The sequence below is a fragment of the Gymnoscopelus braueri genome (assembly GCF_963280865.1).
Source record: "Gymnoscopelus braueri genome assembly, chromosome: 22".
In the NCBI taxonomy this organism is placed as follows: Eukaryota; Metazoa; Chordata; class Actinopteri; order Myctophiformes; family Myctophidae; genus Gymnoscopelus; species Gymnoscopelus braueri.
In genome coordinates, this window is record NC_137624.1 from 44,280,157 (window position 1) to 44,294,688 (window position 14,532).

At 43.7% G+C, this 14,532-nt stretch overlaps 1 protein-coding gene across 2 annotated transcripts in view; it reads right to left on the bottom strand.

Annotated features, from left to right (window-relative positions):
* Positions 1 to 14,532, bottom strand: part of LOC308077930 (phosphatidylinositol 4-kinase alpha-like) — a 123,263-nt gene that overhangs the window by 57,795 nt on the left and 50,936 nt on the right. For both annotated transcript variants that reach the window (XM_080418939.1, XM_080418938.1), the window contains exons 23-32: positions 14,036 to 14,118; positions 13,874 to 13,944; positions 11,788 to 11,912; positions 10,554 to 10,635; positions 9,513 to 9,596; positions 7,561 to 7,650; positions 6,729 to 6,848; positions 5,583 to 5,675; positions 4,370 to 4,526; positions 553 to 680 (exon numbers count right to left, since the gene is read on the bottom strand). In XM_080418939.1, coding sequence (XP_080275065.1) covers positions 553 to 680; positions 4,370 to 4,526; positions 5,583 to 5,675; positions 6,729 to 6,848; positions 7,561 to 7,650; positions 9,513 to 9,596; positions 10,554 to 10,635; positions 11,788 to 11,912; positions 13,874 to 13,944; positions 14,036 to 14,118 — 1,033 coding nt within the window. The remainder of the gene's footprint in view (positions 1 to 552; positions 681 to 4,369; positions 4,527 to 5,582; positions 5,676 to 6,728; positions 6,849 to 7,560; positions 7,651 to 9,512; positions 9,597 to 10,553; positions 10,636 to 11,787; positions 11,913 to 13,873; positions 13,945 to 14,035; positions 14,119 to 14,532) is intronic.

A 14,532-nucleotide genomic window follows, 5' to 3' on the forward strand; every position in this document is an offset into this window, starting at 1 on the left:
CCAGAGGTCTTCAACAGGGGGTCCGCGACCCCTAGGGGGTCCGCGGAGGTACTGCAGGGGGTCCGCAAAATTGTTGTTTGATTAAACAATATTTTTGTTCTTCACTTTTTTCCCCAAAATGTCAAATTGTCTTTAAACATAACATGAATCCATAGCAAACAGATAAATGGAGGCACAATGCACAATAACATGGTATGTTTATACATATTTTGTAGAGATTTTTTATTTTGCACACCTACTGGGGCAGGTGCGTATAGGAGCAGGCAATATAAAACACAATTGTATACATAAATATACAATATATGTGGTAGCCCCCCCCCCTGCTCCATCTCCCCATCAGTTTGGGGGTCCCTGGCCTGAAAAGGTTGAAGACCCCTGGTTTAGTCAATGAAGGAGATGTGAGGCGGCTATGCACGGATTTTGTGGGTTTTCTAGGTGTCTATATGCACGGAATGACGTCCGTGCAATGTATACAAAGTTGTGTGAGATCGGGTTGACAGTACAGTATGGTAAGGTACAGTAAGGTACAGTATGGTACAGTAAGGTACGTACAGGTACTTCCACTCCAGTGCGAGCTGCCAGCAGCCATTCCCAGCAGGCGATGGCCGTCTCCATGCCGTTCTCTGTGAACATCCTCAGAGGAGACCAACACAGATGGTGCAGGAGCTGAGGGTCACATTCTACAGGAGATGACACACAACAGAGGGAATAAAAAACACACACAAGAGGATCATTCTAATTCAAGTTTAGTATATTTACACCAGTGGTTCTCCAAGTGGGGTCCGGGGACCCCCAGCAAAAAAAGTTAACTCATTCACTGCCTGAACTATTTCTGGCCGCGTTTGCCCACTGCCAGAGATTTTTCATTGAAAAAAAAAAAGTACTCAGGAGCCGAGATACAGAATTTTTAAGTTTTAAGTTAACAAGGAAGTGGATGGGAGTCTAGATCTTCAAAAAATCTCCTTGGTCTTTGTTTTTTACGTTCTTGGCAGAATTGGTAATTGGATATAATTACGTTTTTTACGTTCTTGGCAGGGAATGAGTTAACATAGCATCACACACATTTTAACCACTTTAACCTGTACGTCAGCTATTAAAAAATAGCAGATATACAAGCTCATAGCACGGCACTGAGTGCCGTGCTATGAGCTTGTAGATCTGCTTGTAGATTTTTCACAAATCTTGAACATTAGTGAACATTTTTAAACACACATCTTTGCTTCTGGGGGTCTCTGGCACAACATATTTTCAGATGGGGGTCCGCGGCCAAATATTTATCAATTTGGGGGTCCTTGACGTGAAAAAGTTTGAGAAGTTTGAGATTTACACAATAACTTCTCCAAGCCATGGTATAATGTGATTGTATCACAGCTGAGGAGCGTTGTTCAACAACCCCCTTAGCTGTGATATAATGTCATACTACTGTACGTACAATGGCTGGGAGACAGTTACTGCTTTTATTAAATGGTTAGCAAAGGCAATATGATCATTATAAACACATCCCAATTACATTGTTTTTTCTTTTAATTTAGAGTAGCCAATTTTTTTTTGTCGTTTATTTTAGTCGTTATGCCAATGAATTCCTCCCACTGCTTTGCCACTGCACTGACGAGCCCCCACTGCACTGAGGAGCCCCCACTGCACTGAGGAGCCCCCACTGCACTGAGGAGCCCCCACTGCACTGAGGAGCCCCCACTGCACTGAGGAGCCCCCACTGCACTGAGGAGCCCCCACTGCACTGAGGAGCCCCCACTGCACTGACGAGCCCCCACTGCACTGAGGAGCCCCCACTGCACTGACGAGCCCCCACTGAGGAGCCCCCACTGCACTGACGAGCCCCCACTGCACTGAGGAGCCCCCACTGCACTGACGAGCCCCCACTGAGGAGCCCCCACTGAGGAGCCCCCACTGCACTGAGGAGCCCCCACTGCACTGAGGAGCCCCCACTGCACTGACGAGCCCCCACTGCACTGACGAGCCCCCACTGCACTGAGGAGCCCCCACTGAGGAGCCCCCACTGCACTGAGGAGCCCCCACTGCACTGAGGAGCCCCCACTGCACTGAGGAGCCCCCACTGCACTGACGAGCCCCCACTGCACTGACGAGCCCCCACTGAGGAGCCCCCACTGCACTGAGGAGCCCTCACTGCACTGACGAGCCCCCACTGAGGAGCCCCCACTGCACTGACGAGCCCCCACTGAGGAGCCCCCACTGACGAGCCCCCACTGCACTGACGAGCCCCCACTGCACTGACGAGCCCCCACTGACGAGCCCCCACTGAGGAGCCCCCACTGCACTGACGAGCCCCCACTGCACTGACGAGCCCCCACTGCACTGAGGAGCCCCCACTGCACTAAGGAGCCCCCACTGCACTAAGGAGCCCCCACTGCACTGAGGAGCTCCCACTGCACTAAGGAGCCCCCACTGCACTAAGGATCCCCCACTGCACTGAGGAGCTCCCACTGCACTAAGGAGCCCCCACTGCACTGAGGAGCTCCCACTGCACTAAGGAGCCCCCACTGCACTAAGGATCCCCCACTGCACTGAGGAGCCCCCACTGCACTAAGGAGCCCCCACTGCACTAAGGAGCCCCCACTGCACTAAGGAGCCCCCACTGCACTGACGAGCCCCCACTGCACTGAGGAGCCCCCCACTGCACTGACGAGCTCCCACTGCACTAAGGAGCCCCCACTGCACTAAGGAGCCCCCACTGCACTGAGGAGCCCCCACTGCACTGAGGAGCCCCCACTGCACTGACGAGCTCCCACTGCACTAAGGAGCTCCCACTGCACTAAGGAGCCCCCACTGCACTGAGGAGCCCCCACTGCACTAAGGAGCCCCCACTGCACTGAGGAGCCCCCACTGCACTGACGAGCTCCCACTGCACTGAGGAGCCCCCACTGCACTAAGGAGCCCCCACTGCACTAAGGAGCCCCCACTGCACTAAGGAGCCCCCACTGCACTGACGAGCCCCCACTGCACTGAGGAGCCCCCCACTGCACTGAGGAGCCCCCACTGCACTGAGGAGCCCCCACTGCACTAAGGAGCCCCCACTGCACTGAGGAGCCCCCACTGCACTGAGGAGCCCCCACTGCACTGACGAGCCCCCACTGCACTGAGGAACCCCCACTGGGAGGACGTAGCGAGTCCTACTCCTCCCGCCCCAGCCCGTAGGAGTAGAGCGCAATGACAGATATCACCTTCCCCGGCCCGGAAACGTACGTTTGTACATACGACCGGCAAGCTGGATGCACAGTGGTGGATGGTGGTGGGAAGGCCTAAAACAAGTTTTAATAATTTCAATACAATAACAATTTCTACAACAAAGTATAACCCCCCAACTGCCTGCACAAACATCAACCCATTTAGATTTGTTCTTCAAGTTGGTCAGTCTCATCTACGTGCAACTCGCCTGCCTGTCTTCCTTTTGTCGTTTCTGACACTGCGATGGACATCTCTCAAAATAACTCACAAACCCCTTGTGAGCTTGTAGATCTGCTATTTTATCGCGAATGTCCGCCAAGTAATAGACATACTATAGGGTTCATGTGGTTAAAATAACGTAAAGACAAACACAGACCAGGGACGTGCAGAGAATGTTAGAGGGGCAGGGGCTGAAGTTTCCAAAAGGGCACTTTTGGTGAAAATACAGAAAATAGCCAATCTCCAAACTCACAACGCGTCGCGCTGCGACGCGTTGTGAGCTTTGAGATTGGCTATTTTCGGTGCGTGATGCCGCACTCAACTAAAGCTTTCAAGATTCAAGCCAATACTGGAGATGCAATTCTTTCAACATAAAATGCTTGCACTCAAGTTCAGGAGAGTTTGGAAAAGGCAATTCTCTTGAACGCTGCATTCAGGTACGGCAGGGCTACTCAACTTAAGATGGCTCAGGGGCCACTCAGCAAAATACCAAAAGTCCAAGGGGCCGCAAGCTAAAAATGACGGTCCTATTTTTGATTTTTCGATTTTGTAACACACACTACACATTGTTATTGTTATAAGAAAATGTACATTTTGACATCATATTCTTTTCACTGTACCTGTTCATTTTGTGCGTATGTCCAGTGGCATCAGTTCAGCAAAAGCTAAGGTATGGCAAGGTTAGGGTTGCCAACTCCCAGAGATTGAAATAAGGGACACCTATCCTGGGCGTGCGGCAAAGCCGCGCGGCCAAAGAAAATTGGGTCAAACCCTCCAAAAAACAACAAAATGCATAGAAAACTATGCATTATACCTGTAACAATTGACGCACCTGTATGTATGTCTGTGCTTAAAAAAAAATCAGATGGGTAAAAGGGCAGGGGCTCAAGCCCCCTTTGATGTCTATGTGTGCACGTGCCTGACACAGACAGACAGACAGACAAACCTTTGGTGCTGATGAGCAGGGCAGCCAGTTTGAACATGGCCTCTGTGAAGGTCTCGGGGTGTCCACCGTCCAGGGCCTCGCCCATCTGTTTGACCAGCAGCCGGCTCAGGTCCGAGTGGCCTCGCACCACCTGAGAGAAGTTGATCATGCCCGACACCTGGAGACAGAGAGGAGAGAAAGATGAGGAGGAATGGTCAAACAGCACGCACTTAACACATTGAGTGCCAAGAAGAACGCATATATGCGTTCTTTGCGTTCTTTTGAATCCATCACTTGAGTGCCAAGAACGCATATATGCGTTTTTTCAAAAAAAGAAAAAAATATATATATATTTTTTCTTTGTTTTTGTTTTTTACATTTTTTTAAAAAATTTTGACCCAAAGACCAAGGAGATATGATTTTTTTAAGATTTAAACTCCCATCCACTTCCTTGTTAACTTAAAACTTAAAAATTCTGTATCTCGGCTCCTGAGTACTTATTTTTTCTCAATGAAAAACCTCTGGCATAAAACAGCTAAAAAATCTGAAATAACTCTGCCATTCAATGTGTTAACACATTCAAACCTGGAACACATCTGTGTAAACACTTTATCCATATTGTATACTTTGGCTATTCAAAAATAGCAGATATACAAGCTCATAGCGCAATGAGCTTGTATATCTGCTATTTTGGAGAAATCTTGACCATTTTGTGCAAATATTTGAATATATATATTTCTTTAAGGGAACATTTGTAACTCAAATCTTGCTTTGGGGGGGGGGGGGGGTCCCCTGGAACAAAATATTTTGAGATGGGGGTCCGCGGCCAAATACATATCATTTTGGGGGTCCTTGACATGAAAAGGTTTGAGAACCACGGATATTATAGCAAACATATGTTTTTCAGAAAACTGTTAGGATTTAGAAGACATTTGTAGAATCCACCCAGAAGCAAAGATTTTGCTTTAACAAATGTTTGCTTTAAAAATATATATATATTCAAAGATTTGCAAAAATGTTCACGATTTTTCTAAAATAGCAGATCTACAAGCTCGTATATAAGCTACGAGCTTGTATATCTGCTTTTTTTGTATAGCCCAAAGAAATCTCAAAATGACACCGATTACTTCCCGGTCTTAATGGGTTAACTTTAACTTGTATTATTGCAGTTTATCTTAGCGATAGCTTCATCCAGTGCTAAGCGTCAGGGATGTGATTGGGTGGGTAGCTTTACCTCTCCAGCATATCTGTTCCTGAGGTTGAGAGAAGCCATGAAGTTAGAGTAGTCCTTCTTCACACAGGCTGGTCTCTCAGTCAACTGAGTGGTCTGTGGACACAAAATAAACATTTGTTATTAGAACACGAATTGTTCCGTTTGTTCGTATGTATTTTAGGTTCAAATGTATTCATATTGTTGCCCTTTGCTGTTCCTGCTTGACACCAATGACCTTCTGCTGCATTAGAAAATACCATTATAGTATTTCACTGAAACATATTTACTGAAGAATATCATTTAACCACATGTAAACCTAGTATACCAGCTCAGTGGACTTATAGTTAAAGTGTCTGAGATTGGGAGGTCGGGGTTCAAACCTCCGGCCGGGTCATACCAAATACTATTTAAAAAACGGGACCAAATTGGGGGGTAAGTCAAGTACTGTATATAGGGTTTCAGCGGTTCAATGCATCTTCTTTATATGCATTATGATTCATGTACTTTCCTTCACTCATAGTAATATTAGCATCTTGTTTCTGCGATGCATTTATCATGAGCACTGTCTATTGCATTGGTTCTCAAAGTGGGGTCCGGGGACCCCCAGGGGTCCTTGAGGGAGTTCCGGGGGGTCCCCAGCTAAATGATAGATTAGGCACCAAATGGACCCTTATGGGTCTGTAACTCTAAGAGTGTACAAACGGAACCAAATGGACCCTAACGGGTCCATTTGGTTCCGTTTGTACACTCTCAGAGTTAAATTGACATAGATTTTACAATATAAATTGCGGTCCAAGTGATAGAAATGCCATTAAATGGGGGTCTGTAGCCTCTAATGCATGTCAAACTGGGGGTCCTTGAAATTAAAATGGTTGAGAATCACTGCTGGAGACGTAAAAAATCTTCTCTTATGGGGGTCCCTGGCATATCTTTTGAAATGGGGGTCCGCGGGCTAATAAGTGTCAATTTGGGGGTCCTTGACATGAAAAAGTTTGAGAACCACTGGTCTATTGAATTAGTTGTTTCTTTACTTCTTATGTTCTTCTTACTTCTTATTTCTCCAGAGTTTTTTTTTTTTATCACTTCACTTACATATATTTGATGACTGAAGAGCAACTAAACGATGCTAAATGAAGGGAATGAGCTTCAGTGTAAAGTGTGACTCACCCCTAGTGTGGTGCTCTGTCTGTTGTATCCAGCAAAGTGCAGGATGCTCTCTGTCGCCATGGCCAGCCCGGTGTGTTGAGACAGACCAGACACCCAGTTCTGATGCTTGTTCAGATACTCCTGAAACATAGAACAACATTGAATGGTTATTAGTAGAGGTGTAACGATATATTAACTGCATCGAAAAATCGTTTTTAATTTTCAACGATCTACTACATCGTTATGCAAACAGCAAAATATCGTTATCGTTTGACTTTGTATCGTATCGAATCGTTTTGCAATGCAAATAATACATTTTTATCAATACTAAGTACTTGTGCGTTGTATTTAGCAATTTTAAGAAGAAAAAAGAGAAAGAGAGGTTTATATCCACTATCTCCAGGTATTTATTTTTCACACAGAATTTTTGGCTAAATAAACAGTTACTATATCGATTTTAAATCATTGAATCGAATCGTATCGTTCTAAATTAACCTGTCCTGTATCGTTCATGTATCGTATCGACAACCAAGTATCGTGATACGCATCGAATCGTTGTTAAAACGTATCGTTACACCCCTAGTTATTAGAACAACCAGGGCAACCCCCTTCAGGCCATAATGGTGAAATTACAGTTGTATTACTGATGTTATCAGGGACCAATACGACCTAATGAACTTAATATTTGTATGAATGTTAATGCTCTGACAGATAGAAAGCATCATACAGAACATAGCCACCACGAAATCAGGAATCTCATTTTTAGGAGGACATTTATTTGTGTAAACTCTGTCTATCTTTGCACCAACAACACCCAATTAGCAAGGAGCAAACAGGCCGGTAGATAGATTACCTGCAGGTGAGACTTGGTGACAGACGGTGCCCATTTCATGGCCTCTTTCAGGATCTCCCCACAGCGAGCAGCAAAGTCCTTCACTATGCTCTGAAATCACACAGATCGAGTAGATTCGTTGCATAGATAGAATGGAACCGCAGTCCCATTCTAATTCAACACAATCATGTAACTAGAAGGTAATCATGTAACTAGGTCTCCGCCAGGTCAGGTAGGTTATCGTGGCCTCCTGGTGGCGCTATAATAAGCCAATGTGAAAAGGGTGGCATTTCTTCCTCGGCCTAGTGAGAATGTGTGTGCAAATTTTCACGGACATTGCACACTGCGTTCATGATTTGAGACCTTTTGTTCAAAACGGACCAATCCTGCAAAACTTTGGAAGCCAAATATGAAATATCGGACAGATCCGTCTTGATCACATGACTATAGAGATACTGTGTACCAATTTGCGTGATGTTTGGACAAAATCTGTAGGAGTAATATCCAAAAATGGGTTTTTGCAGAAATCGGCCTCCTGGTGGCACTATAACAGGCCCATGTGAAGCATTTTGGGGCAGAAGTTCTGAATTGGCATCCAGGGAGTGTGTGTGCACAGTTTTCGCAGCGACCGGGCCGACGGTGCCGGAGATTAGCTGCTCGCAGACAGACGGACGGACGGACGGACAGGAGGTAAAACATACTCTCTCGCCATGCCTTTCGGCCTGGCGGAGACAATAAATGTAACATAGTTAACCCATTAAAACCGGGAACGCATCTGTGTCATTCTAGATTTTAGCGTTGGCTATTCAAAAATAGCAGATATATACATGCTCACAGCACGTCACTTCTTGCCGTACTGCGTGCTTGTACATCTGCCATTTTTGAACGTTTTAGAAAAATCTTGTGCGAACTACTGGTTTAGAAGCAGTGGTGGAAAAAGTACTCAAATGTTTTACTTAAGTAAAAATATCAATACTGCTATTTAGAAGTACTCTGTTACAAGTTAAAGTCCGGAATTCAAAATTTACTTGAGTGAAAGTACAAAAGTATTGGTATCAAAATGTACTTAAAATACCAAAAGTAAAAGTACTAAAATGTTTGAAAGTAGCAGATCTACAAGCTCACAACGCGTCGCGATGCGACACGTTGTGAACTTGTAGATCGGCTATTTTCAAATATTCTACGTACAAAATAGGGCTAAAGTGGTTAATGTATGTTTTATAATATCATAATTTATATCTGAAAAGTAACTAGTAACTAAAGTTTTCAAATAACTGTAGTGGAGTAAAAGTACAATATTTGCCTCTGAGATGTAGCGGAGTAGAAGTAAAAGTATTGGAAATTGGGAATACTCAAGTAAAGTACAAATACCTCAAAATGGTACTTAATTACAGTACTTAAGTACATGTACTTAGTTACTTTCCACCACTGTTTAGAAGGCATTTGTAGAATCGGCCTCAGGGGTCTTAATGGGATGAATAATGAACAGATTAATGTATATTTTAATGTTTAACCCATTGAGGCCTGAGGTTCCGATTCTGCAAAATGTCTTCTAAATCCAAACGGTTTTCTGAAAAACGTATGTTTCTATATCAGTGGTTCTCAAACTTCTTCATGTCGAGGACCCCCAAAAATGACATGTATTTGGCCGCCGACCCCCATCTCAAAATAGTTTGTTCCAGGGACCCCCCAGAAGCAAGGATTTGAGTTAAAATGTTCGCTTTAAAAGAAAATATATATTCAAAGATTTGCACACATTTTTACGATTTTTCAAAAATAGCAGATCTACAAGCTCGTAGCGCGGCACCGAGCTTGTAGATCTGCTATTTTTGAATAGCCAAAGTGTAAAATAATGCTTTTTTAGCTCAAATCAAAAAGGTGACACAGATGCGTCCCAGGTCTTAATGGGTTGAATAATGAACAGATGAATATATATTTTAATGTTTAACGTTAAACAGTAGAGCTTCTCCTACCTCTCTGGCCTCGTACGTGTCGGGGACCGTCACTCTGTAGGGCGTGTCTGGAATGTCGTAGTACGGCTGGTCTTTGTGAATGTCCTGTAACGTAGAGAATCAATGGCGTCACGTTGACAGATGTACGTCATGTTACACTTCATTGTGATTGATTGAATACTTTATCAACAGTTTGCAAAGACAAGCACAGGGAGATAAAGTTCAAAACGAGGTTTGTTAAGGATAAGGATAATTCCTTTAACAGGTCCGTTCATGAAAGTCCTTGCGGTCTCGTTTCCAATGAGGGCCTGTGAGCAATTAGGGGTTAAGAGTCTTGCTCAGGGACAAATTTCAATTCATCGACACATCTGCTGGCCTGGCCTGGAATCGTACCTGGGGCAACCAGGGCCTCTGGCTCCCTAGGCGGGCTCACTAACCACTCAGCTATGGCCGCCCCTGGCCGCCCCTGTTAAGAGGATTTTAAACCCAAGAAAGCACTATGACTTGTTTCCATTGGGGTCCTTTGTACGGTACTCAATTCATCGGAAAAAAAATATGGAAAAGTAGAGATTCAAAGGATAGCATGCAGGAATACCACATTAATTAACCCTGGCATCCATATTTTGGCCAATTTAGGCAAAAGGTCTACATGTATATGCTAAAGTAAAGGTGAAAAGCTCACAAACATGTTGTGCGCTTGTAGATTGGCTATTTTCTTTTTAAATATTTTTCTCCCCAAAGCAGTCGTTATGCCAATTCTTTCCTCCCCATGCACATTACTGTGTGTTATCACTGCTGCTGCATCACCTTCCTCCCCTCCCCCGAACGAACATGGAGCCAAATGTGTTCGTGTAGTAGAACGCTCGACAAAGCCGGGTGGCACCACGGCGGAGGATTTGAACCCTCGACCTCCTCCGCGGTGGGTGGGCGGGCAGACACTTCAGCGCTGCGCCCACCCGAGCGAGATCGGCCACTTTCATGCAACGCCATCGTATGACTAAGTATATAAAGTAGGGTTTTAAGAGGATAATTGAAGTACAGAGTGGGTTTTAAAGCACTTACAGCACTGAGGGAGAGAGAGAGTGTCTGCAGGATGTCCAGCATGGTCCTCAACACACGGCCGCTCCACAGCAGATGAGGGAAACTGAAGATCAAACAAATATACTGTTAACCCATTCAATCCGGGAACGCATCTGTCATTTTAAGATCTCTTTGGCTATTAAAAAATAGCAGATATACAAGCTCATAGCCGCGCTATAAGCTTGTAGATCTGCTATTTTTAAAAAATGCATGAAAATGCGTGCAAATCTTTGATAATATTTTTTAAAGTGAATATTTGTAAAATATTTTTGTTCCAGGGACCTCCTCTAGAAGCAAAGATTTGAGTTAAAAATGTTCTTTAAAAATGTATGTATTCAAAGACTTGCACAAATGTTCCAAGATTTTTCATAAATAGCAGCTCTACAAGCTCGTAGCGCAGCACTCGGTGCCGCCCGTGCTACGAGCTTGTAGATCTGCTATACTTTTCATAGTCAAAGTATAAAATAATGGTTAAAATCTAAAATGATAGATGCTTTCCCGGTCTTAATGGGTTAATACTGCATTTATGATTATTTCATATATATTCAAAGTGTCGTTGCATGCACTGTCAAGGGTCTTTCTGTCTTTGCTTTGCAGTTTCTATTGCACTGTTTGGTTTAACCCATTGATACCTGGAACGCATCTGTGTCACTTTAGATTTCTTTGGCTATTCAAAAATAGCAGATATACAAGCTCATAGCGCGGCACCGAGTGCCGCGCTATGAGCTTGTAGATCTGCTATTTTTGAAAAATCGAGGAAAGAAAATGTGGGTTTTTCTTTCAAAAAATTGTTAGGATTTAGAAGACATTTCTAGAATCTTCTCAGGTCTTAATGGGTTAAAAGGTATCAGTCCTCTTTTAGACACATTACTACATTATGAAAGTATTATATTTAGCAGTCTATGTTTGTGAGAGTACGTTACAGTGGGTAAAAGAGATATCTGCATAATGATGATTATTACGGGATACGGGACTTCATTTAGATTTGGGTGGACCAGTGTGCAAGCATCGACGGTCGGCCATATACATCTTTTTTTTATGGGGGTCCCTGGCACAAAACCTTTTCAGATGGGGGTCCGCGGCCAAATACATATCATTTTGGGGGTCCTTGACATGAAAAAGGTCTTGAGAACCACTGCTGTAAGAACCCCTACATCAACAATGATGTGTCATGTCCGTGAAAACAGCAGACATGCGTGTTAATTTAAACTCTCACGTTTCGGCCAGTCCAGAGAGGTATTTGTCGGCCACCCTGCGGATCCTCTTATGGATGTGGTTGAAGTTGACCAATAGGAACTGTGCATGGCGCTCCAACTCCTCCTCGTGGGCCTTGGTCTTTGGCTGAAAATAAAGTTTAGCATTACACTGTGACGTCATGGCGTCTTATCATATACAGTGTTGATTTGGACGACTAAAACTATGATGGAAAATGTTGGTCGACTACCTTTTTACACTGACGAAAACTAAATAAAAACTAAGCTATGATGACTAAAACTAACACTAAATATATTGACAATTTCGTCAACAGATAAAAACTTGACTCAAATGTTAGTGAGGGATCTAGTGGAGAAGAGATCCAGTAGAACTGAAAGACAAGTCATTTAATGTTTGGTTGCGCTCGGGTGTTGCGCTCTGAAAATAGCCGATCTACAAGCTCACTGACTTGTGAGCTTGTAGATCGGCCATTTTCAGCATGCAACCAAGTGTAAAATCATCATCAAGGCACCGCCAAAATACATTTCAGTCGACTAAATCAGCTGTAGATTTAGTCGACTATAATCAGGGGTGCACATAACTTTTTGGGTCTAGTACTCAGAAGAGCACCTGGAGATGTGACTTGGTGCTCACCAAATGAAGGGTCCGGTGAGAGAAAAAAGGACGCTTCACCGGCGCGTTTCAATGTTGTAGCGCCCTGCTTCTAAAATCCGCCGGGTTTTTTTACGCGCCATTTGGTGCCCCCCCGCCCCCCCCAAGGTTGGTGCCCTGTGCTGCGCTGATTTTATCCGCCAGATTGGGACGTTCACGGCACATTTTGCACCATTACGGTGCGTTCATCATCGGTGACGAGTGCCTGTAACACAGCGTGCTGCGTGTGAGTCGCGCGACTGACTGTGTCAGGATTGCTTCAGCGTGATTGTGTGAGTGTGGCTTCAGGAAGTAAATTCCTGTCCCAGCGGTCACAGCTGTGGGTGCGCGAAAGCGCTTCCCTTCGTCTGATGTGCCGCGCAGCATGCATTTTGACGACGCATGCGCACCTGCGCACCAGTTATGTGCACCCCTGACTATAATCTTATGATATATGGTCGACTAAAACTAGGCAAAAACGAAAACATTTCAGATGACTAAAATATTGAGTATATTTGAATATTACTCAAAAGACTATGACTAAAACTAAATAAAAATTTGCTGTCAAAATCAACACTGATTGTATGGGCATCAAACTCAGAACACATCACGACACAAATAGTCCATGAGCCAGAGCCCCAAAATTGAGCAATGATTATCGAAAGTGTGGGCAAAACCAAACCTATATTAAATTGTTCATAGGGTCAATACGAGTAAATAAATATATGATAACCTTTCCACAGAAGCAGCTTTTTCATGGTTATCACACATTTTGTTATTTTCCCCATAAGTACATGACAGGTGAAAAAAATTACAAAATTTAAAAAAGAGTTATCAGTTAATTGTTATCAGAGTCATCAGTTGATTACTTGCATGAAGACAATGATTTATCGTATTACAAGTTTTCTGAAATTGTATATTTAAATATGCAAATTAGGCATTTAGTCCATGAGCCAGAGCCCCAAAATTGAGCCAGATATTGAATATTCCCCCGTTAAAAACCTTTGACTGCAACATCTTAACAAAATGAAATAAGAATGTTCACTCTGGCTTTGTCCAATGTTCCAATGTTGATTCTGGAAAGTTATACAAATTCGGGCATATTTTCTTAATGCCTAATTTGCATATTTAAATATACAATTTCAGAAAACTTGTAATACGATAAATCATTGTCTTCATGTAAGTAATCAACTCAGGAAGTTTCATTATGATAACTTTTTTAAATGTTGTCATTTTTTTCACCTGTCATGTACGTATGGGGAAAATAACAAAATGTGTGATAACCATGAAAAAGCTGCTCCTGTGGAAAGGTTATCATATATTGATTTACTCGTATTGACCCTATGAACAATTTAATATAGGTATGGTTTTGCCCACTCTTTCGATAATGAAATCTTGTCTGGCTCATGGACTAAAAGCCTACAGTATGTGCAAGGTGTAAAGAAGATCCCCCTCACTTTATCAGCCATCATGTGCAGGAAGATCTCAAAGACCTTATCGCCGACCGCGATGACACACTGCATCATGCCTGCAGAGAGAAGATGGTCAATGGTTTCAGAGGAAATAAAGGTACTTCTACATGTGACAGAGCGGTCACTCACTGACACGGTGACTCTTACCAGACTTGTCCTTCTGTATGGCCCGGTCCTCAAAGTAGCGGAACATGACCTGGAAGCGATCGGAATCCAAACAGGAAGTCATCCTAAGAGATGATGAGAACACATGGAGGAGACATGAAGAAGTAGGTATTGTACGTGTACTGTATCAGTAATGTACAGTAAGTGCCAGTAATGCCTTATTACAACGCAACGCAACGTGTTGTGATCTTGTAGAATAGTCTATTTTCAGTGCGGGACACCATCATACGACAAAGTATAAATCAGCTCATCAACTTAACACATTGAGTGCCAAACGCGTAGATCTACGGTTTTGCAAATACACCCGTCGAGTGCCATAACCGTAGATCTACGTGTGTTTAAAAAAAATACGCAACTTAGGAATGACCCTGTAAAATGGAATGGACGGATGTGAATCCTGTCCAAAAAACCTACCTCCCGTCCTCTCCAATGATAGGATCTTGAGAAAAAGGTCCTTATCTCCATATCTTTTTACCGTG